Source organism: Mauremys reevesii, linkage group 2, assembly GCF_016161935.1.
Source record: "Mauremys reevesii isolate NIE-2019 linkage group 2, ASM1616193v1, whole genome shotgun sequence".
Taxonomy (NCBI): Eukaryota; Metazoa; Chordata; order Testudines; family Geoemydidae; genus Mauremys; species Mauremys reevesii.
In genome coordinates, this window is record NC_052624.1 from 167053966 (window position 1) to 167076525 (window position 22560).

Below are 22560 nucleotides of genomic sequence, written 5' to 3' on the forward strand. Positions count from 1 at the left end.
AAATCACACAGAAAACAAGCTAAGACTGCAGTCCTGCACTGAGATCACTGCAGGTGGACCCCAATGACTTCAATGATTTTCTTCACTGGTAGCGATTTGCCCACACAAAACTCACCACAGAATTGAGGTCTAATTTATAATACAAGATAAACAGGAGAAAGGATGATAGTACTGTAAAATGCTCAAAATAAAACTGAAAAGAATGAGAAAAGCATATCTTCCCTAATAATGTTCAGTTGTACTAATCTTAGGTATTATTACTGTAGACTATTAGGTACATAATGCGCAGACAGAAGCATGATTGTTAAAATTGAAAGTGTCTCTTTAAGATATAGCAATTTCACCAATATAAAAATGCATACAGCATATAAAACATCAAGTAACCAGACAACAAAGGTCAACATTCTAGTAATAAACAAAGGTTACATTTTTGTTTTTGAGTTTTAGCAGAAAATTGCTATCAAGCCTTAAATGGGATTATTTACTTCTGAAACAAATCCCTACATTCCTAAATTACTATAGTCATGGATAAAGATAATTTTGAAGTCTCCCTCTACCAGAACGTCTACAAATGCCATTGGGAGATTACTATGGAGATTACTTTTATAACAGAAAGACTGATGCTTTCATGTTACTATATTTCACATTATCAATAAGTACAACTGCTTATGGTCATCATAAATTCTTAATGTTAGGATCATATGAAAATCCACAGAGTTCTATGTTGTTTGCTCCTTTATTAATGATATTAAGCCTTTAACAGATGTTTAACATATACTACTATCTGACCACAAATATTTTCTGAGGCAGTTTTGAACAGTTCTACCACGTGCTCACTAATGCACCCAATTTTCTTTGCTGTAATGTTTCAGTAAAAATTGAAACCACAGCTGATGCAAATAATTTTCCCTGAAACAACATTGTATCACTTTGCTTTGTTAACTGTTTTGCATGTAGACTGTCTTAGATTGCTTTTCCCTGGCTACAAGTTTTAAAAAAAAAAAGCTGTGTAATTACCAGTAATTTGTTTTAAAAAGGCATAACTAGAGCTGTGCAAAACTTTCATAAAATAAAAATTATTTATAACTCGAGGTTTTCACATTTCATTATGAACTTAAACTTGAGCCATTTTTGTAGAACGTTTTATTGTTTCATATTTCCTAGGGAAAACTGACCAATTTTAAAAATAAAAAAAGGCCTAGATTTTGAGCAAGGATTACTTTTGCAGGATGAACAGAGCTACATAAATTTAAAGTATGGTGTGGTCAACAAAACAAAATTCTAAAACAAAATTTACAAAATTACATGAAAACAGAAAGTGTTAGTACAAAGATCAGGGGGAAAAAATCTCTTCTCCTTTTCCTGAAAATTATCTGTAAACTGGATCTGGATAGAAGGTCGTCTTACCTAGTGTTGTCCAACTAATGATTTGATTAATTACAGGCAGTCCCTGCTTATGATGAAGACTGCTGTGGGTACTGTTCACAACATATGTTGAAAGTGCTATGCTCAGCATCTAAAAGGAAAAAAATACTTCAGACTAATAAAAACAGACAGTTAATCTGGTGGGTTCTCCTAAACTAAATGAAGAATATGTAAACTATTGTTTCATGCTTGAATAACTGCCTCGCCCAGATCAAACCGAATCATTATAAGAGAAGGGAGGAGGGAATGTATGAGAGCAAGACAGATTTAAATATCAAATATTAAAATAAAGATTTATAACAATAGAGGTACCTTTTGTGTTCTTATCTTTATAGATCAGAGAAGTCTTACAGTGGATCATCAAGCAAGAGTATTTAACATATTGTTTTATACTCAGTTCCAATGAGTCCCTAATGTTTGTCCTTACCTCTGCCCTATAAATGTTGGACTTTCATTCTAATTACAAGAAAAATGGCTCTACTTATCTCTTGCATTCAAAGTCTACCAAGGCAGCATTTTCCCTGTTGACATTTAGTTGTACTTCGGTTTATATAAAAAAATATAAAAGTGGGTGGAGGAGTCCTGCAGTGCTTAAGGTGAGATTCATTTTTAATCTACTCTCCCCCAGCACCATCAGCAAAAATCAGGGTGGGAAATGCAAAGGGAGAAGGAACTACTAGGTTACAAGAGGTAAATTTCTTGAACTGGCTATTCTTTAAAGATTGGTGTCCTTTGATTTGCTGTCAGATAGCTATAAAATAACACAAGAAAACTCCTCGATGACCTAACTAAAGATGGCTGTGTTACTTTGGAACGAGACAACAACGAATCAAAGAAATCATTCCAATTTGAATTTCAATTATTATTATATAGTAGCAATATTGTGGTAGTGCTAAAAAGCAAAATCAGGTTCAGCAACACAGTGCTAGGCGTTTTACAAGCAATATGAGTTTTAAATGATATTAAGCCAAGTGAAAGAGAGATGCTAATTATTACACCATAGTATTGCTTATTGTTTGCTATTGTAGGTATCCTTTGAATATCTGCCATTCACACGCCATACACAGTGACATCTAGTGGTAATTGCAAAAATCACATGCTTCATAATAGGGAACTTTTATGGCCTGATTTTCACAAGCGCAGAACACCTGAAGGACCTATTTACTTTCATCATTTTTAAAAGTCAGGCCATAAGCGTATACAAGAGATATAAAATACATATATATTTCTGCATACATCTATACTGGCTAGTAATAAGTGGTAGACCTCAAAAAGCTCAGAGGATCAGCTCAGTCAAGCATCCATACATTGGAAAACACTTGCAGGATTTAGAGCAGCTTGATAATCCCCCTTCCCTTTAATATTCTTCTTCTTCAGCTTGGAAAATAATTTGGTACCCTAGGGATTTGGCTGCCTTTCAGCCATGCCCTACTCACTAGTGAAATCAAATCACACCCACTAAGGGATATTCCCCATAGAGTACACGTCACACCTCTGTGGTGACCGGGGCAAGTGAGTAAACCTGCCAGAATGGCATCAAAGTGGCATCAAAGCTTTTGGGAATACCTAATTCTGGAGACATAAAAATGTTCAGGCCCGTTGCAGCTTTCGTTCAAAAAAAGTTTCTAGTGCTTGTGAAAACAACTTTGAAAATGTAAACACAGAGCCAGAGTTGAAAAGCTTGTCCTTGATTTTTCCTAAAGCTCACAGGTTATTCATGATTCCAGCCCTACAGCTGCTCAGAGCTGGCCTCTGGGGTCTGTAAAAAACACAGCCAGAGGTCTCAGCTTCTGAGAGGACACCAGACCAATTCAGGGGTAAAGAAGGTGGTATCTGAGCTACTACTATTGATGCCTCCTCCCAGTCAGCAACTGAGGCAGTTCGTCTGCTAAGCAACCAACATGATCTACAGACACAAGGAAAGAGAATGGTGCAAAAGAGAGCTTGGAGTAAGCCTAAGACTGGTAGCCAAGAACTCCTGTGTTCTACTGCCAGCATTGACAATGACTTCTATTGTGGCCTTAATCAAGTCACAGTCTTTGTTAATTTCCCCATCTGTAAAATGAGATTAATAATTTACCCGTTTCACAGGGAATGTGATACCTTCACATCCACATGAAACTCAGGTCTCTTAGGAGCCATAACTGAGCCCCATGTTAGTAACAAATGGACAAAACAGCTTCCTGTACTACACTGGCTTCTGTACACAAATCTGCTGTGACACCTCTGTGATTAATTTAAACTAATGTGCACTCCAGTGAGAGAATTTTAAGAGATTCAATAAACACTGTATAGTTGGCAAATGATAAGTATCCCACATTTTTCCCCATTCCTGAAGTCTTATGATTATTGATTTTTTAAACACAAAACTGTATTAAAAAAAACAATACCCTACTCTCTATATTGAACAAAGTGGTTTAACACCATCAACAACAAACCTTTGTTTGCAATTTTTATCTTTATAGACTACAAGGGAGTAATTAGTACTTTATAGCTCAAATAAACAGTGAATCGTATCAAGCCGGAGAATTAGGCCTAAAACTGAAGTCAATACAAGAATAGGGCTCAGGAGTGGAACAAAAGGGTCTATCTTTGAGAATTATCCTGCTGCCAGACAGGAAGGAGTGGGTTGACCACAAGGATGCTGCTAGAGATAAAATACATGCTGTCACTGTTTTTACCTACCCTGAGACTCCTGCTGCCAGATTGTAGAAAATGCTGATAGTAGCTTCCTCCAGTGACCTATTGACATAGGTGGCACCAAGTCTCCACATGGATCTTTCCTGCTGAAGTAGAGAAGTGGGCCATCAAGGCCTGTCTGCCACCCCACCACTCCAAAAGGTCCAGCTGACAAAAGGTCCAGCAGTTCACCAGCGTATTCCTTATCCCTCAAAAATCCATGCTGTTTGCAGGCATGGAAGGCTATGAGTGCATAGGCTCACAGCACCTCAAAAAGCTAAATGGTAAGAAATGTGCCACAAGACAAAGCCAGACTGCAGGGTCCTATGTCAAAGTGCCAACCTAAACAGGGGAAGGGAAGTGGTCACAGTGGCAGCATCTGCAGTAAACAGTGGACTAGGAAGATGGGATGTACTGGAACGGGAAAAGAGTAGGAAGATATTTGAATCTCCTGTCCCCCTCCTTAATAAAGAAGGTTGATTCCCTAAGATTTCTTCAGTCTGGGCACTGTCTATCCAAATGCCACCAGAACATCCAAACAGTAACGATTCATGAAAGTATACAAGAATCATGAAGTTCCCAAACTCATCCACTAAGGCTGGGTCTTCTTTGGACACAGAAAGGGCAACAAACCAGATGTAATAAGCCTTGATCCTCTCCAGAGATGTTACCTCAACTTTCTAGCGGCTAGTCCTGAGCCACTTGGGCAAATTAGTTCTGTGATGTACTCTAATGATTGGTTCCTATGTAGGAAAGCTTTAAAAGTCCTACAGAAGTATAAATTATGCCCAATCTTTCATTTCTGACTTTTGGGTTATGACACACACTGGGAGGGAAGACATCCTAATTCAGATGAAATTCCAAAACACCTGCAGCAGTAAGGTCAAGCAAATAAAAATATCTTCCATGCCCTTGTGGAGAGTATTACAGAGTTCTTGGCATGAAAGCAGCTCTCTTAACCAAACAACAGCAGAAGAAATCACCACAAGAAACTTTAAGTCAGTTGAAGTCAAAAGACTCAAAAGGGGGTGCACATAGCCTCTAGCAAAACTGCTAATTAAGAGAAAGAGGCAAAGGATGAATGACAGGATTTAGGACACCCAGACTAGGAAAACAGGATCAGGAGAAGAGAAACCGTCGTCTCTGACAGATCCATCTGAACAGAAGCAGGAACATGCTCCAAAAAGCAAGAGGCCTGAAGAGGGAGAACCACCATTCTCTGTTGAGAAGAGAAATTCTGCCCCTGCTGTTTAACTCATCAGCTCTGGAAGATGCTGGCAGAGAGACTAAAAGAATCTTTAGCACATGATTAAAGCTGTTGATGGTCAAAGGACACAGAATTTTTTTCTCAGCTGATACAGGTACCTCAATGAACCAATTAGTAGCTGATAAAGAAATCTCGAGGAACGTAGCTGTGGCAAACTGAGCCACCCTGCCCCTCAAGTCAAAGATCCTTCTAGAAATATAAACAAACAAAAAAACAACCTATGTCTTATTCACTGGGTCCTATAGAGAAATGTTGGTGTCCAGAGGAAAGGAGGTCTAGCTTTTTCTGCCATGCTGTTACCATGGAGTGCACTTCCTAGGACACTAGACAAGAAGCTGGAATCTACTACTGAGTTTGTACAGTTTGGAGATGATATAGGAAGAGGTACTTTGGAGCCCAGAGTGACAGAGGTTTGTCTTCAAGATTCTGTTCAGAGAGATGAACAGGTAAAGCTGTTTCTCATCTTCCAGGAACACCAGCAGTCTTCTGAAATCCTTTTTCCTTTTGAGCGCCTACAGCTTGATAGCAACTAATACATTTTTAACAATGAAGAAAGATGCATTTGTGAAAGTCTGTGTAAGGCCTCTGTAATCTGCTTTTCCAAATCCAAGTCTGAATTAACCTCTCCTTTCTCACACTCTGAGGAAGAATGGAGGGATGAGAACCATGGTCTGGAGAGAGACTGGGGAGACTTTTGAAATAAGATCTAATGGAGACTACTGATTAGTTATTAATGAAATGGAGGAACCACTACTCAAATGGAGGAACCACTACTCAAATGGAGGAACCACTACTCATTTGGGGAGCTCCGGAAGGTCTTCACTGAACAACCAGAGAAAAGTTACCTATCTCAGAGAACTGGAAGGGACCCTGAAAGGTCATCGAGTCCAGCCCCCTGCCTTCACTAGTAGGACCAAGTACTGATTTTCTCCCCAGATCCCTAAGTGGCCCCCTCAAGGACTGAATTCACAACCCTGGGTTTAGCAGGCCAATGCTCAAACCACTGAGCTATCCCCCTCACCCCCGATGAAATCAAGTGTTTGAGAGTGGGTAGAATTTCCTGAATTTGCTTATCTTACTCACGAGTGGTCTGGCATTTTCTTTCCTTTCTAACTCCAGGTCCGCTTCCATGGGATCCTCCACTAGCCCCTATAAGGCTGCATTTCCAGGGACCTGGGGTACTACAGCACTTGTTTTGAGACATGCAACTGAGAGAGCCACTGCCTGCCAAATGACAGTTATGAGAATTTTAAATGTTTAAATGTGGAGCTAAAAAAAGTGGCCCTGGAAATTCACACACTTCTTTTCATGGCACTGAGCCAAAGAGGCAAAAAATGTTACCTTTGTGCACATATGCACACATCTTTTAAAGAGCGACAAAGAGTCTTGTGGCACCTTGTAGACTAATAGACGTATTGGAGCATAAGCTTTCGTGGGTGAATACCCACTTCGTCAGATGAACACGTATTCACCCACAAAAGCTTATGTTCCAATACGTCTGTTAGTCTATAAGGTGCCACAGGACTCTGTCACTTTTTACAGATCCAGACTAACACGGCTACCCCTCTGATATTTTAAAGAGGCATTTTAGGCACCTGATTTTTTAGTGTTTTTTAATCTGTACTGTTCAATCTTCAAGATTAACTCCATGATGTACTGAATGCATTGTTTAGGTCAGTAAGAAATTTCAACAACGTAAAATCATTCATAAGGCTTAAAAAAAATTATTAGAACTTAAGTCGGGGGTAGGGTGGGGGACAAATGCTGTAATAGATTTAAAAATGAAGACAACAGATGTGCAAACTTTCAAAATCCTTCCTGTAATTTATAATTAACATATATTGTGAAAGAAATACCCAACAATTTCAGAAAGCCATAGGTAATTCTCAACTTTGCCATGATAAAATAAATGGATTTAACCAGCAGAAAAGAACTAAATTACAGATTCATGTTATTCTTCAAGTTCAAGCCAGAAATCAAAAAGACAAACCCTTATGACCATACTGTGTCCTTGAATCAGCAAATGTAGTTTACTCAAAGGTCACTGAAAGTTACACATGTGGATTGAAGGTAAGACATTGACCTTGAAGAGGAAGGCATATAAACATATGTAAATGTGTGTGCGTACGTACACGCATCAATATACACACACAGAGAATGAATATCTGATACTGCAAATATTACCACATTTAAAAGTGCTTACTACTATGAGTATAGTCTCATTAAAAAGTAGTCAATTGGATAACTCCTGATAATAAACAGAACTTCCTGATAGAGTTTGCAGGACTGGGTCCTTAGACAGTACATACAAATATACATATAAAAATTATTTCAAATTTATTGAAAATTAGCAACTGACCTGAAAAAGGAGTATTGTCAGATCTTTCTTAGGCACATATTTATTTTTGCTTTTACAAAGACATGCCAGGGAGAGGGAAGAGATCAGGAGAATCACCAAACCTGCTACTGTTCTGTTAAACAAACAAACAATTATTAAAATGTCCCTCTTTATAAAATTCTCATAAGAATGATTTTCGTATAGGATTTTTCTCACAGGAATGAAACTAGTCATCTTACAAAATTACAGCTAGAAACATTCAGAAAGCATCTAAAACCCATCTTTGGGAACCAGAGCCAAGGGGTTAAAATTAATGATGTGACAGATGTTTTTTGAAGGCTTGTCATCCATAAACATTCACCGTGGCCTTCTTTTTTCTCTATCCTAGGTCTTTGTTTTGTTTGTGTGTCTTGTTCATCATGTTAACATAACACCCATCATTCTTCGCTTTCTTTGAATTACTTCCTTTGCAAGTCTATGAGTTGAATTACAAAGATCTGTGATTTAAAGTAATTTGCTTCAAGGTTTTTTGGGTCACATTAAGAAATTGCATTTAAATGATAATATATATTAGTGGTAGTACAACACTCTGATTCTGATAGAAAGAATGTCACTATTCATCATATGATAATTTCTTTTTTCTTAAAAGACAGTTTCAACTCACTTGAATAGAATAATCTAAGTTTTGTTTTATTTTACAGTAACTCCCCACTTAACATCCTCTCGCTTAACGTTGTTTCAATCTTACGTCCCTGCTCAATTACAGAACATGATCCATTTAAAGTTGTGCAATGCTTCGCTATAACGTTGTTTGACTGCCTGCTTTGTCCATAGCAGGCAGCCCCCCATCAGCTCCCCTACGCCCCCCTTCCCCAGCGCCTCCCACCCGCCGGCAGACACCGTGGATCAGCGCCTTCCCTCTCCTTCCCCCACCTCCTGCCCGTGGCAATCAGCTGGCTTGTGGTGTTCAGGAGGGAGAGGGGAGGAGTGAGGACTCAGCACGCAGGCTCCCCCTCCCTCCTCTGCTTCCCGAACGCCACAAACCAGCTGATTGCTGTGGGCAGAAGGCAGGGGAGGGATGGGGGAGGTGCGCGGCATCCTCGCTCCTCCCCCGTCCCTCCTGCTCACGGCAATCAGCTGGCTTGCGATGTTCAGGGGAAGGAGGGAGGGGGGAGGAACAAGGACTCAGCACGCAGGCTCCCCCCTCCTTCCCCTCCCTCCTGCCCATGGCAATCAGCTGGCTTGCGTCGTTCAGGAGGCAGGGGAGGGAGGGAGAGCCTGCGCGCTGTATCCTCGTTCCTCCCCCCTCCCTCCTGAACGCTGCAAGCCAGCTGATTGCCACGGGCAGGAGGCAGGGGAAAGAGGGGGGAGGAGCAAGGACCTGGCATGCGGAGTAAAGGGGGAGGTGGGGGGGAAGAAGAGGCTGGTTAAGGGTGGGGGCTTGGGGGAAGGGGTGATGTGGGCGGGCCGAGGGGATGAGTTCCCCCACCCCTGGTGCTTGCAGAGTAGGGGAAGCTGCCGCTGGAGCTGCGCAATGTGCTTAGGGTTAGTCCACAGCACCTTCAGCCTCCTTGCCTGCCTCACTGTCTCCAGTGCCAGTGGGCTGTGCCTGTGTGGGGTAAGGCGGGGGCACCTCCCAACTATAGTACTGTACTGAAAAAAAAATTTCCTGGACCCTTACCCCCCTCATTTACATTCATTCTTATGGGGAAATTGGATTCACTTAACATAGTTTCACTTAAAATCGCATTTTTCAGGAACATAACTACAACGTTAAGTGAGGAGTTACTGTACTGTTATAAAAATGAATGAAAATTAAAAGAGCCTGACTGACAACAGGGACAACTGAAGTTCTCCACTTAGTCATAAATGTAGTTAAGTTTAACACCCTTGTAAGGGGCAAAATACCAAAGAAACCCACCACAGTAATATTTAACTTCCAAAATGGGAATGACACAAAAATTAGGAGGCTAGTTAAATAAAAATTAAAAGGAACAGTCACAAGAGTGAAATGCCTGCAAGTTGAATGGAAACTTTTTAAAATCATCATAATAGAGGCTCAAACTGGATGTACATCCCAAATTAAAAACAAATAAACAAACAAAAGAAAAAAACCACAGTAAGAGGACCAAAAAACCCACCACCATGGATAAACAAATACCAGAATGGCTAAACAACAGAATAAAAGAGGTAGTCAGAGGCAAAAAGACATCCTTTAAAAACTGGAAGTCAAATCCTATTGAAGAAAATAGAAAGGAGCATAAACACTGGCAAGTCAAATGTAAAAGTATATTTAGTCAGGCCAAAAAAAAAAAAAAAAAAAGGATTTGAAGAGCAACAAGAAAAGGACACAAAATCTAACAGTAAAATTTAAGTACATCAGAAGCAGGAAGCCTGCCAAACAATCAGTGGGGCTACTGGACGATCAAGGTGCTACACGAGTACTCCATGAAGACAAGGCCATTGTGGAGATGCTAAATGAAGTCTTTCCATTGGTGTTCACAGCAGAAGATATGAGGAAGTTCCCCACACCTGAGCCATTCTTTTTAGGTGGCAAATCTGAGGAACTGTCCCAGATTGAGGTGTCAATAGAGGAGGTTTTGGAACACAGTGAAAAATTAAACAGTAGTAAATCACCAGGAAATACCCAAGAGTTCTGAAGGAATCAGTTAGGAAACAGCAGAACTTACAACTGTGGTATATAACCTATTGCTTAAATCAGCTTAAGTCAGATTGGTGGATAGCTAATGTGACACCAATATTTAAAAAAGGCTCCAGAGATGATCCTGGAAATTACAGGCCAGTAAGACTAACTTCAGTACCGGGCAAATTGTTTGAAATGACAGTAAAGAACAGAATTATCAGACACATAGATGAACGTGATACGAAAGAGTCAACACAGCTTTTGTAAGTAGAAATGATGCCTCACCAATCTACTAGAATTCTTTGAAGGAGGGGGTCAACAAATGTGCCCCAGGGTGATCCAGTAGATACAGTGTACTTGGACTTTCAGAAAGCCTTTGACAAGGTCCCTCACCAAAGGCTCTTAAGCAAAGTAAGCAATCATGGGATAAGAGGGAAGTGTCCTCTCATGGATCAGTAACCAGTTAAAAGATAGGAATAGAAATAAACAGTCAGTTTTCACAGTGGAGAGAGGTAAGTAGCAGAGTCCTCAAAGGGTCTGTACTGAAACCAGTTCTGTTCAACATATTCATAAATGAGCTGGGAAAAAGGGGTCCACAGTGAGGTGGGAAAGTTTGCAGATGATACAAAATTACTCAAGATAGCTAAGTCCAAAGCTGATTGTGCAGAGTTACAAAGGGATCTCACAAAACTGGGTAACTGGGCAACAAAATGGCAAATGAAATTCAATGTTGAGAAATGCAAAGTAATGCACATTGGAAGACATAATCCCAACTATACACAAAAAATGATGGGGTCTAAATTAGCTGTTACCACTCAAGAAAGAGATCTTGGAGTCATTTTGAATAGTTCTCTGAAAACATCTGCTCAATGTGCAGCGGCAGTCAAAAAAGCTAACAAAACATTAGAGATCATTAGGAAAGAAATAGATAATAAGATAGAAAATATCATAATGCCACTATATAAATTCATGGTACACCCACACCTTGAATACTGCATGCAGTTCTGGTCACCTCATCTCAAAAAAGATATATTAGAATTTGAAAAAGTACAATAGAGGGACAACAATAATGATTACGGGTATGGAACAGCTCCCATATGAGAGATTAAAAAGACTGCCACTGTTCATCTTGGAAGAGAGACGACCAAGGGGCAATATGATAAAGGTCTATAAAACCATGAATAGTGTGAAGAAAGTGAATAAGGAAGTGTTATATCCTTTCACAACACACAAACCAGGGATCACCCAATGAAATTAATAGGCAACAGGTTTGAAACAAACAAAAGGAAGTATTTCTTACACAACACACAATCAACCTGTGGAACTCATTGTCAGGGATGTTGTGAAGGTCAAAAGTATAACTGGGTTAAAAAAAATTAGATAAGTTCATGTAAAAGTCGACCAATGGCTATTAGCCAAAATAGTCAGGGATGCAACTCTATGCATTGGGTGTCTCTAAACCTCTGACTGTTAGAAGCTGGGACTGGACAACAGGGAATGGACCACTTGATAAATTGTTCTGTTCTGCTCACTCCCCCCGAAGCATCTGGAACTGGCCACTTTTGGAAGATAGGATAGTGGACAAGACAGACCACTGGTTATGTTTATCTTTATGTTCTTTTTCTTGTAGCAAAAACTCAGCAAGGGTAGAAGTACTGCAAGTGTCCCTGGACTATTCCTACAACATGCCTTGATGTAAAGGATCAGCCATAAGTAGTAATAAAGTTGTACAGTTCTAATACCCACTCATTCCCTGAACTCTCTGCAGAGACTACCAACAAAGAAACCTGTCAGACTGGTTTTTGTGATGTGGACCAATACACAACAAGAAACGAACACACAACAAAAAATTAACTCAGGCCACTGAACTGCCATCATGTAATGACTTTCAGGTACTGATAATAACCAATATTGAAATTACACGAGGGCTATCTAGTTTGAGTTTTCAAAATACTGAAGGAAACTTGATCTTGGATTTGGGGCTGCTGGGGTCATAGCTTTGGAACGTGTGCATTTTGCCCACACAGGTGTAAAAAAATCACCTGGATCTCAGTGAAGCTCTGGTTTATTTATCTTTGTAATTTCTCTTCTATCCCTTCCCTTAGCTTCATGTGTTCCAGGAAGCCATGTATATTTTCAAAATCCCCAAAACCCAAGACAACACTCAAACAAGCACAAAACATTTCAGAGCTGTAAAGACGAACTGGATGAGGGGGACCAAAAGGATACCCAGCAAGGGCCAGTTGCATTAGGGATCACTTGCAATGAAAAAGCAGGGAGAGAAAGAAACTGGAGTGACTGGAGGAGCAGAGTAGCAGATAGAATCCAATGTGCATAAAAAAAAAATGAACTAGACTGGATTGGGGGAAATGTATGCATACATATGCAGCCAAAAGATGCTAATAAGGTGTGAAAAATCCTCTTACATATTCCTAAAATGCCTACCACAATGCAAAAGATGAGTGGGTAGGCAGTAGATGGGGCAGAGTTGGATCGAAAATCTGTTAGGATGGACTAAAACTCAATGAGCAGTGTTGGAATTACGTCTGGGAAAAGCATCAATACCTCTGAAAATATTTGGGATCATAGCTCTTCCCCCACCTTCCAAACATCATGCTGCATAATCCAGGTATCAGAGCTCTAATGGTATCTCTTACTCAAGCACAGTGACAGCACGCTAAAGTGACTCCATTAGGCACAATGTGTTGAGCAGAGAAAGAAGTGTTGAGTGAAGTTCAAATCAAGCATTTTCTTTCTCTGTATTAAGTTCTATACTACATCTAACCAAACCATGCTGGGCCAATCAGTGGAACTGGCAAGCAGACTGGTGAGAGGTGATGCCTGCAAGATGAAGTGGTAGTTCACAGTGAGAATGGAGTGGATGATGGAGATAATAGAAGTACACAAGAAAAAACTGACAATGGCTCAGTGGGGGAAGAGACAAAGGAAAGAAGAGGAGGAAACGCACAATATGGGAAGGAGATGCCAAAGAGAAAATCAAGAAGGAAAGGATACAGGAAACAGGAAAACAACAAAGAAAAGCTACATAATATCTACATAATAAAAGAGAAAAAAAATCCATCCCATTAATGTGAGTACTTCATAAGCTACAGACTTTTATTCAATGACAAATTACTTAAAATTAGATATGAGAATTTAAATTTGTGAATATTAAATGGAAAAATAAAGAGCTTTAATCAACAAAATGTACTTACACCAGAGAAATATTAGGCTCTCTTCCTACAACAGGCATCAAGGGAAACATTGCCAAGAGTAAACATAATAGAGTCCAGCTCAGTGTTGTTACCTAGAACAAAGAAACAAAGAACAGCATCTTTGGAAATCATGCCTGCAGACAAAACTGACTGCACAGAGAAAACATTTCTGTATTTGCTATAGTGAGCTAATAGTATATACAGCCATTGGAATCCCCATCAGAATAAATGGTTGCATGCATCATGGATAGGATAAACTGACAAAAATTGACAGGGACATTTATACTACAGTACTTTGACGCTGATTCAGGCAAGCATTTTAATAATGTCTAAAGTCCTACTGAAATCAAGAGGAAATAATGTTAAGAGTGTGTTTAAGTTCTTTCCTGAATTGGGGCCTTTGAGCACAATTTGTTATTCAGAAAACCGGGTTGATCTATAACTTTATGGAAATCAGTGAAATGCAAAATGAGATCCCAATAAAACTAATATTATCACAGATATTCTATACTATAACTACTCAGAAGAACAAGTAACCATTAATTGTCTTAAATACATTAAAAAATAATTAACAGTCAAATAGAAAGCTGCCACCTGGACAGTTTTACAATGCAAAGCAAGACTCAGGAATCTCTCTTATTTGAATACAAGAAAAAACAAGGATTTTTAGAGTTGTCATAATACATTTTAAAAATTAAAGTTTGCTATGTTTTTTTAATTAAAAAGGGTTCTGAATAAATTAACAGTGATGGCTGACATTGAAAGCTGCAGCTTTCCCATGCATTCAAGTGGAAACAGTGCCACCTGACTCCCACCCCACAGCACCAGAATAGAGTTTTTGCTGAGAAACTTTAGTACAATGGCAGCTTCAGAGGTGAGACGAGATACACTGTTTGGTTACCGAGATAGTGAAACAGTGACAGATGATTATAATAGCTATTTTAAAAATTAATTTTCAAGAAATATTTGTATTTAGTAAATAGCTACATGCCTACAGTATTATGACTAATCATTGTAAACTTCCTTTAAGGACCTCAATGTTTATAAAACTGTTACATTTTAGTAAAATATCTGTGCATGTTTCATGACCATTTTCATGGGATTTTATCCCAAGTACTTTTAATTATTACATCACAGAATACAACAACTGAACACTGGTAACACTGAAGCTAGCCTGAAAACAGGTTGGCAACATGACACAGCTAACTGGGACACTAGACTTCAGCAGAAATCTTGGATTTCCCAACCAATTTGTTGGACCATTATAGTGACTACCAAAAGCAGTGTAGACACACTACACACTAGGATGTGGAAAAATTGGAAAGAGTCCAGCGGAGAGCAACAAAAGTGATTAGGGGGCTGGAGCACATGACTTATGAGGAGAGGCTGAGGGAACTGGGATTGTTTAGTCTGCAGAAGAGAAGAATGAGGGGGGAATCTGACAGCTGCTTTCAACTACCTGAAAGGGGGTTCCAAAGAGGATGGATCTAGACTGTTCTCAGTGGTACCTGATGACAAACAAGGAGCAATGGTCTCAAGTTGCAGTGGGGGAGGTTTAGACTGGATATTAGGAAAAACTTTTTCACTCAAAGAGTGGTGAAGCACTGGAATGGGTTACCTAGGGAGGTGGTGGAATCTCCCTCCTTAGAAGTTTTTAAGGTCAGGCTTGACAAAGCCCTGGCTGGGATGATTTAGTTGGGAATTGGTCCTGCTTTGAGCAGGGGGTTGGACTAGATGACCTCCTGAGGTCCCTTCCAACCCTGATATTCTATGATTCTATGATTTCTACAGTCAAGATCAGCTTACAGTCAAGTGTCACGATAGCGCTGCTCGGTCAGCACCCTTACTGCTTGGCCTGTGAAACTGTAACATCAATAGATCCAGGAAATGTGGCATTATCTTGTCCTGCTTGATGTTAGCCATTACAGTGATAACAGGAAGTGCATTACAGGAATGAGAATCAGGAGACCACAGTCCAAAAGAGGAGACTAAAAGGTAACCAACTACCAATCAATTTAATGCCTTTTGGCAAATCATTACTGTACCTTTGCCTGAGTCCACAGTCGTGTGATCAATGGCCAGCCAGCAAAGGCAATGAGACCAAAAGTAAGTGTAGAGCGATAAAAAAAGCTGAAAACCTAGTAAAAAATTTCAATAAGAAAATGAAAAACAAACTTTAATAAAAGCAACATTTCCTCAAGCAGATAAAAAGCTAGCAATGAGGTCCTTTATAAATACATATTAATAAAGTACTTACTAATATTTCAATTCCTAGAGCACCAGCTAGTAAGAATCCAATAGACTGACCCAGAGGAAATACCAAGACCAATGACGCAAGGTCTTGAATAACTCTGAATCTGTTTAGGAAGATTGCACAGGATAATCATTATCTTTAGTTAAAACAAATTAGACAGAATCACTGCCATAAATTAGGAGGTTTAAGAGTGTAAGTGCTCAGAAGCAGCCCTCATTTTTTTAACTTTACACATTATTTTAACATCATCAGAACTACCTTCATCTCTATGGACTACTGAGTTTACGATTATTTACATTAAGTTCAGCATCCACTGAAACTGATGAAAAATTCAAAAGCGTTGACAAAAATATGCCTGGTTAGCTTTATTAGTGTTTACTTAAATAGGTCATTACAAAAAGCCAACAGGAGCATGTCCAGTTTTCTTTGAATAATACAAACAGCAATATGTCAGGCAGGTAATGGCAACCGCAAACTTACAAATATTTCCATAAGCGAGAGCATTTTTTCAGCATAGGCCAGAACCAACAACCAATTTTGTAGAATTAGAGCCTGATCCTGAATGGTGCTGGGTGTCCTCAACTGCAGTGGGGGTTGAGAGTGTTCAGCACTTTGGACCAGACTTAGTTTGAAAAATCACTGAAAAAAGGAACGTTTTGCCCAACTTATGAAATCAGTTTCTGCAAATTCCACTCCAACACATCAGGAACTTGCTTCAGGGGTTAGACTCTAGGGGAAGCTTCTCCCACATCCTGCAATGTTATTTTGTTTTTGGAGAGTATGAGACCATTTTTATTGGTCAAAATTTTTTCCAAACAGAAGAGGTATCTACTAGAAGGGCCAAATATAGCTGTCAGTTTGGAAACCCCACTTCACCTGCTAGGGAGAGATAAACCAGAGTGTCCTGGAATGTCCTGGAAAATGAATACTTCATAAAAGGAAGAAAAACATTTCTCAATGACTTTTGCATAATTTGATTGTCAACAAAGGGTGGGGCGGAGAAGACAAGCGAGATGAGTTTATGAATCAGCTTGATTCTTTACTTACTCTTTCACAACTGCATACCATACTGGCACCGGTAACAGACAATATATGTAATACGTCCACGGACAGGTTTGAATCAGCAGGAAAAAAGCTATTAATACTCCAATAGCTGCAAAACCATACAAGAGGAGAACAGTAGATGCCTGAAATGCAAATGATTCATATAAACATTCCTGAAACAGTACTCTAATATTTCAAACTCCAAAATACTATTTCCCAGTTATCTGATGCACAGTACATCAAACATTATTCCAAGAAAGCAGCTACACTAATGTAACAAGGCAGCTCATCAGCGAAACGTATAGTGTTTCCAGGCAGAAAAATACTTAGGAGTGGCATTTAGACATGTAGGGCTGAATTTTCAAGCAAAGGGACTTACAGTAAACTGCATGTGAAAAATGTCTCTCCACAAACTGGTACATACAACACTGATCTGTGCATGCACAACATACTTGAAAATCGAAGGGAGTTACAGTTACTCAGTATTTTGGAAAATAAGGACACTTCTATTTAGGTGTCTAAATATGCATTTAGAAAAATAAATTTTAGCACCCAAGTTTGCATACCATTTACTATGTCCAAAAGTTTCAACGTAAAATTCCATGTGCACATTTGTTTCTTTTGTGTAAGAAATTAGTAATCAAACTGGAATACAATTCTTTAATTACTATTGGAAAATCCAACCCTCTTTTCAGGAACTACGGACTGATTCTCCACAGCCTTCTCTTATGTGAGTAAGGTTTTTCTGTGTAAGGCAGGTCTGCAAGAAGAGGCTTCAAGTTTGCATTTATTTGTTGAAATTAATTTATTTGGTATTAATTCTCTTTTTTCTAAACCTTTTTGGATTTTGATGTTAAGAATATAAGAACATAAGAACGGCCGTACCGGGTCAGACCAAAGGTCCATCCAGCCCAGTATCTGTCTACCGACAGTGGCCAATGCCAGGTGCCCCAGAGAGAGTGAACCTAACAGGCAATGATCAAGTGATCTCTCTCCTGCCATCCATCTCCATCCTCTGACGAACAGAGGCTAGGGACACCATTCCTTACCCATCCTGGCTAATAGCCATTTATGGACTTAACCACCATGAATTTATCCAGTCCCCTTTTAAACATTGTTATAGTCCTAGTCTTCACAACCTCCTCAGGTAAGGAGTTCCACAAGTTGACTATGCGCTGCATGAAGAAAAACTTCCTTTTATTTGTTTTAAACCTGTTGCTTATCAATTTCATTTGGTGACCCCTAGTTCTTGTATTATGGGAATAAGTAAATAACTTTTCCTTATCCACTTTTTCCACATCACTCATGATTTTATATACCTCTATCATATCCCCTCTTAGTCTCCTCTTTTCCAAGCTGAAGAGTCCTAGCCTCTTTAATCTTTCCTCATATGGGACCCTCTCCAAACCCCTAATCATTTTAGTTGCCCTTTTCTGAACCTTTTCTAGTGCCAGTATAATGTTCATACAAGAATCCAAAGAAGGTGGCTATTTTTATTTGTATTGTGATAGCTCCTAGAAGCCCCAGCCCCATTGTGCTAGCAACTGCAAAAACTCATCACAACAAAGATGAGCCTTGCCCTGAAGAACTTACAATCTAAGTATAAGACTATAGACAAGAGATGGCTATAGCTAACTATTGTTTAAAAGCTTCTAGACACAGCTAGCCCTGTTAATGATTTAAAAAAATTGGGCTTCTCCAAAGAATTTATAACCTAAAGAGAATATTCCTTTTAGTAGGTAAGAGAGAATGCAGTTTGTTTTATCATGCTTGTTTATTGCGGAATAAAGGGCCTGTACGAAAGAGGAATTTCAGAAAATATAAAACTCTGATGTACATTTAGAAATGGATGAAATTTTCTAAACTGGTAGGCTACACTTAAAATAGCACTAGTGCATATCCATCACCTCTATGTCTACAAAGAGGAACATTAAATAAACATTTTCCTTTCTTGTCACAGCTTTTATTTACACTGATTCAGGAACCACTCACTGTACTCTGGGAACATTCTGATATTTGAAAGGTTAAAGTTTTATTAAATCTTTTTGTTCTGAAGCCCATTACAACTTGACATAACATGCAAAAGCCTTAGGATCCAAGGGCAGTCTTTGGTACATTTTATGCTGACAAAGCCTAAAAAAACCAACAACCCTATCTATTTTTTTTCTTCTATAAGTTGTGTCAACTTCTTTGAAGGAGTAAAAATATATAAAAGCAGCAATGAGTCCTGTGGCACCTTATAGACTAACAGACGTATTGGAGCATGACCTTTCGTGGGTGAATACGCTCTTCGTCAGATGCATGTATAAAAATATATAGTGGGATATGCAAACATATTAAACATGTAGGGGAGAGCAGCCCAGGTAGCTAGTGTAAAGCATTCATTCCTCTTCCTTCCCCTGTAATTGACATAAAACTGTTTCCATCTAAACCAGAGGTGGTCAAACTACGGCCCACGGGCCACATCTGGCCTGTGAGGCTCTCCTGCCCGGCCCCTGAGCTACTGGCCCCTCCGCCCCTCTGGAGCCTCAGCTCACTGTGCTGCCGGCATGGCTGGCTCCAGCCGGGCGGTGCGGCTCTGGTGCAGACTTACAAGTGAACACAGGGTGCCCTGGCCCGGCCCCCCAACAACAGGGGGCCCCAGGGCCGAGCACTCGGGCAGCTCAGCACCGGTGCACCCTCCGCAGGGGTTGGGGGTGCTGCACTGCGGGGGCAGGAGAGCAGGCAGGCAGTGCGGGTTGCAGGACCCCGTGGAATGCGGCCGGAGGACTCAGGAGGAGCACCAGGTGGCTGTGCAGCCGGCCAGAGAGAAGTGGAGCTTTGAAGGGGGACCACCGCTTCTCTTTGGCTGCGCAGATGTCCTCCGCCCATGTTCACAGGGCCACATTCTGAAAGGGGCTTGGGAAGGGGGGGTGGATAGGGGCTGAGGTCCCAGGGGGGTGGTTAGGGGCAGGGGGTCCCGAGAGGGGGCGGTCAAGGGACAAGGGGCAGGGGGGGTTGGATGGTTCAGGGATTCTGAGGGGGGCAGTCAGGGAGCGGGAAGTGGGAGGAGGCACACTGGGGAGGCACAGCCTTCCCTACCCGGCCCTCCATACCGTTTCGCAACCCTAATGTGGCCCTCGGGCTAAAAAGTTTGCCCACCCCTGATCTAAACTGACAGGAAGTATCAAATCTAAATGACTTTTAAAATAAAATTTCTGGTATGTTATGTCATCTTAAGTTAGGATAAGATATGTCACATTGAAAACTGACCTAATGCAACTCATTGTGTCAAAAATGTTAATATATATCTGTCATAACTATAAAGGGAAGGGTAACAGCCCTCCTGTGTACAATACTATAAAATCCCTCCTGGCCAGAGATAGCAAAATCCTTTTACCTGTAAAGGGTTAAGAAGCTCAGGTAACCTGGCTGACACCTGACCCAAAGGACCAATAAGAGGACAAGATATTTTCAAATCTTGGTGGTGGGGAAGGCTTTTGTTTGTGTGCTCTTTGTTTTGGGGTTGTTCGCTCTTGGGGCTAAGAGGGACCAAACATCAATCCATGCTCTCCAAATCTTTCTGAACAAGTCTCTCATATTTCAAACTTGTAAGTAACAGCCAGGCAAGGCGTGTTAGTTTTATCTTTGTTTTCTCAACTTGTAAATGTTCCTTTTGCTAAAGGGTTTACCTCTGTTTGCTGTAACTTTGAACCTAAGGCTAGAGGGGGTTCCTCTGGGCTCTTTGAATCTGATTACCCTGTAAAGTTATTTTCCATCCTGATTTCACAGAGATGATTTTTACCTTTCTTTCCTTAATTAAAAGCCTTCTTTTTAAGAACCTGATTGATTTTTCCTTGTTTTAAGATCCAAGGGGATTGGATCTGGACTCACCAGGAATTGGTGGGGGGAAAGGAGGGGGAATGGTTAATTTCTCCTTGTTTTAAGATCCAAGGGTTTGGATCAGTGTTCACCAGGAATTGGTGGAGAAGTCTCTCAAGGCTACCCAGGGAAGGGTTATAGTACTTGGGAGGGAGATATTCTGGGGGGGGAAGTAGACAGAGTTTCTCAAATAACTCATAATTTGAGTGGTGGCAGCAAAACCAGATCTAAGCTGGTAGTTAAGCTTAGAGGTTCTCATGCAGGTCCCCACATCTGTACCCTAGAGTTCAAAGTGGGGAAGGAATCTTGACAATATCTTTTGGCTCCACAACTTGGTCCCAAACTGCAGATGAAAGGAGATTCACATTTTCTGTGGATGTTTAAAAATAGGAAAAACTGATAAACTTAGAATTCTTCCTAAATTAAATAACACATTGTTTTAAGGGAAGTGTTTTCGTGAGGAGCATAAAAATCCACACACAGTTTTAGGAGATGTTTAACATAAACAGTCCTATTAGTCAGTCTGGATTAACAATCAAAAGATATTTTAATATTAAATAATTAGAATTAAGGGCGACTATGTATTTACACTGCTATGTTCTTCTGATGTTAAGCCAATATGAAAGAAGGGAGAAGTTAGTTTATATTCTCCTACCTCATACAGCATTACCAGCAAAATGGTTGTCACTAGCATTAAATAAGAAAGGCCAATATTAGGGAGAATTCCCCCAAGTGCCAATTTAAGCCTTCATTTCCAAAAACATTGCCCAATACTGTACATGGAAAGAAATGTGTCTGTCTGAGTGTGGTTTCAGAATGTGACTGAGCAAAATACAAATAGTTTTCCTTCAATACAACTACACTACATTTCTAACACATGGTCATGAATGACAAGCAGTGGGAAATATTGAAAACACAATCAGAGAACCTCTGACCAAAATTCATCTCAGTAAAATAATAATAAAAAAGAACAAAAGAAATCTGGTAAAGAGGAGGGAAAAGAGCAGTGTCATGAAAAGGCTAACAGAGTCTCCACTGATGTGTAGACTGACCTGGTTAAATATGGATACATGGTCTGTATTTCTTCACTTTAATGAATCAATGTATACCACAGTTGCTGTGAACTACAAACCTACTGCAACTAGAAGCAATGGAATCTGTCCAGTTGTCCTCCTCATACGTTACACAATGGCCCATCTTTTCAGATGTCCTGAACCATACCTGCAGGTTGGTGAGGGAGATTTCCCTCAAACTACAAGTAGTTTCTGCTGGCAAGGATCTTTTACTCCAGCTTTGCTTGTGGTGGTATCAATTGGCCTACTGTTTTTGTACAAATAATACTATGCATGTATAAACTGCTAATTAACCGGGCAGCAACATCACTGCATATTTCAACCTACCTTATCGTGGGTACTCCTAGTCAGACCAGTATGTGTCTTGACAATCAGCAAAATCACATAAGATGTCCAGCCCACAAAACCCATGACAACACTTATGCCCAAGAACAATCTGTCGTAAGTATGGTAATATGACAATCCTTCCAAAGCAAGGCTAATCAGGGTTTTGCAAAGAGATACCTTTAGAGAAAAACAGAACAGATATCATAACAATTTACAACATAATCATGTAGAACATACTCATAAAATAAACTTAACAAGAAAACATATAGCAAAGAAAAGTTTCTTATCTTACAGTAACTAGAATTCTTTGAGATATGTTGTCCATATATTCTAATCTTGCTGCACATGCACCCCCATACACTAGACATTGGAGTCTTTTGGCCATCAGTATCCATTGGGCATGAGCCCTAGGTGTTCTGCTCCCATACTGAGG

The 22560-nt window shown here is 40.0% G+C and overlaps 1 protein-coding gene across 10 annotated transcripts in view; it reads right to left on the reverse strand.

The window, feature by feature from the left end:
• PIGN (phosphatidylinositol glycan anchor biosynthesis class N) overlaps positions 1-22560 on the reverse strand; it is a 164720-nt gene that overhangs the window by 41175 nt on the left and 100985 nt on the right. For all 10 annotated transcript variants that reach the window (XR_005594508.1, XR_005594510.1, XR_005594509.1 and 7 more), the window contains 7 exons: positions 22128-22304; positions 16870-17009; positions 15826-15925; positions 15614-15706; positions 13569-13660; positions 7731-7842; positions 1408-1516 (listed from right to left, as the gene is read on the reverse strand). Coding sequence is in view for 7 of the 10 variants with exons in the window: in XM_039526035.1 (XP_039381969.1) it covers positions 1408-1516; positions 7731-7842; positions 13569-13660; positions 15614-15706; positions 15826-15925; positions 16870-17009; positions 22128-22304 (823 nt within the window). In the remaining 3 variants the exon portion in view is untranslated. The remainder of the gene's footprint in view (positions 1-1407; positions 1517-7730; positions 7843-13568; positions 13661-15613; positions 15707-15825; positions 15926-16869; positions 17010-22127; positions 22305-22560) is intronic.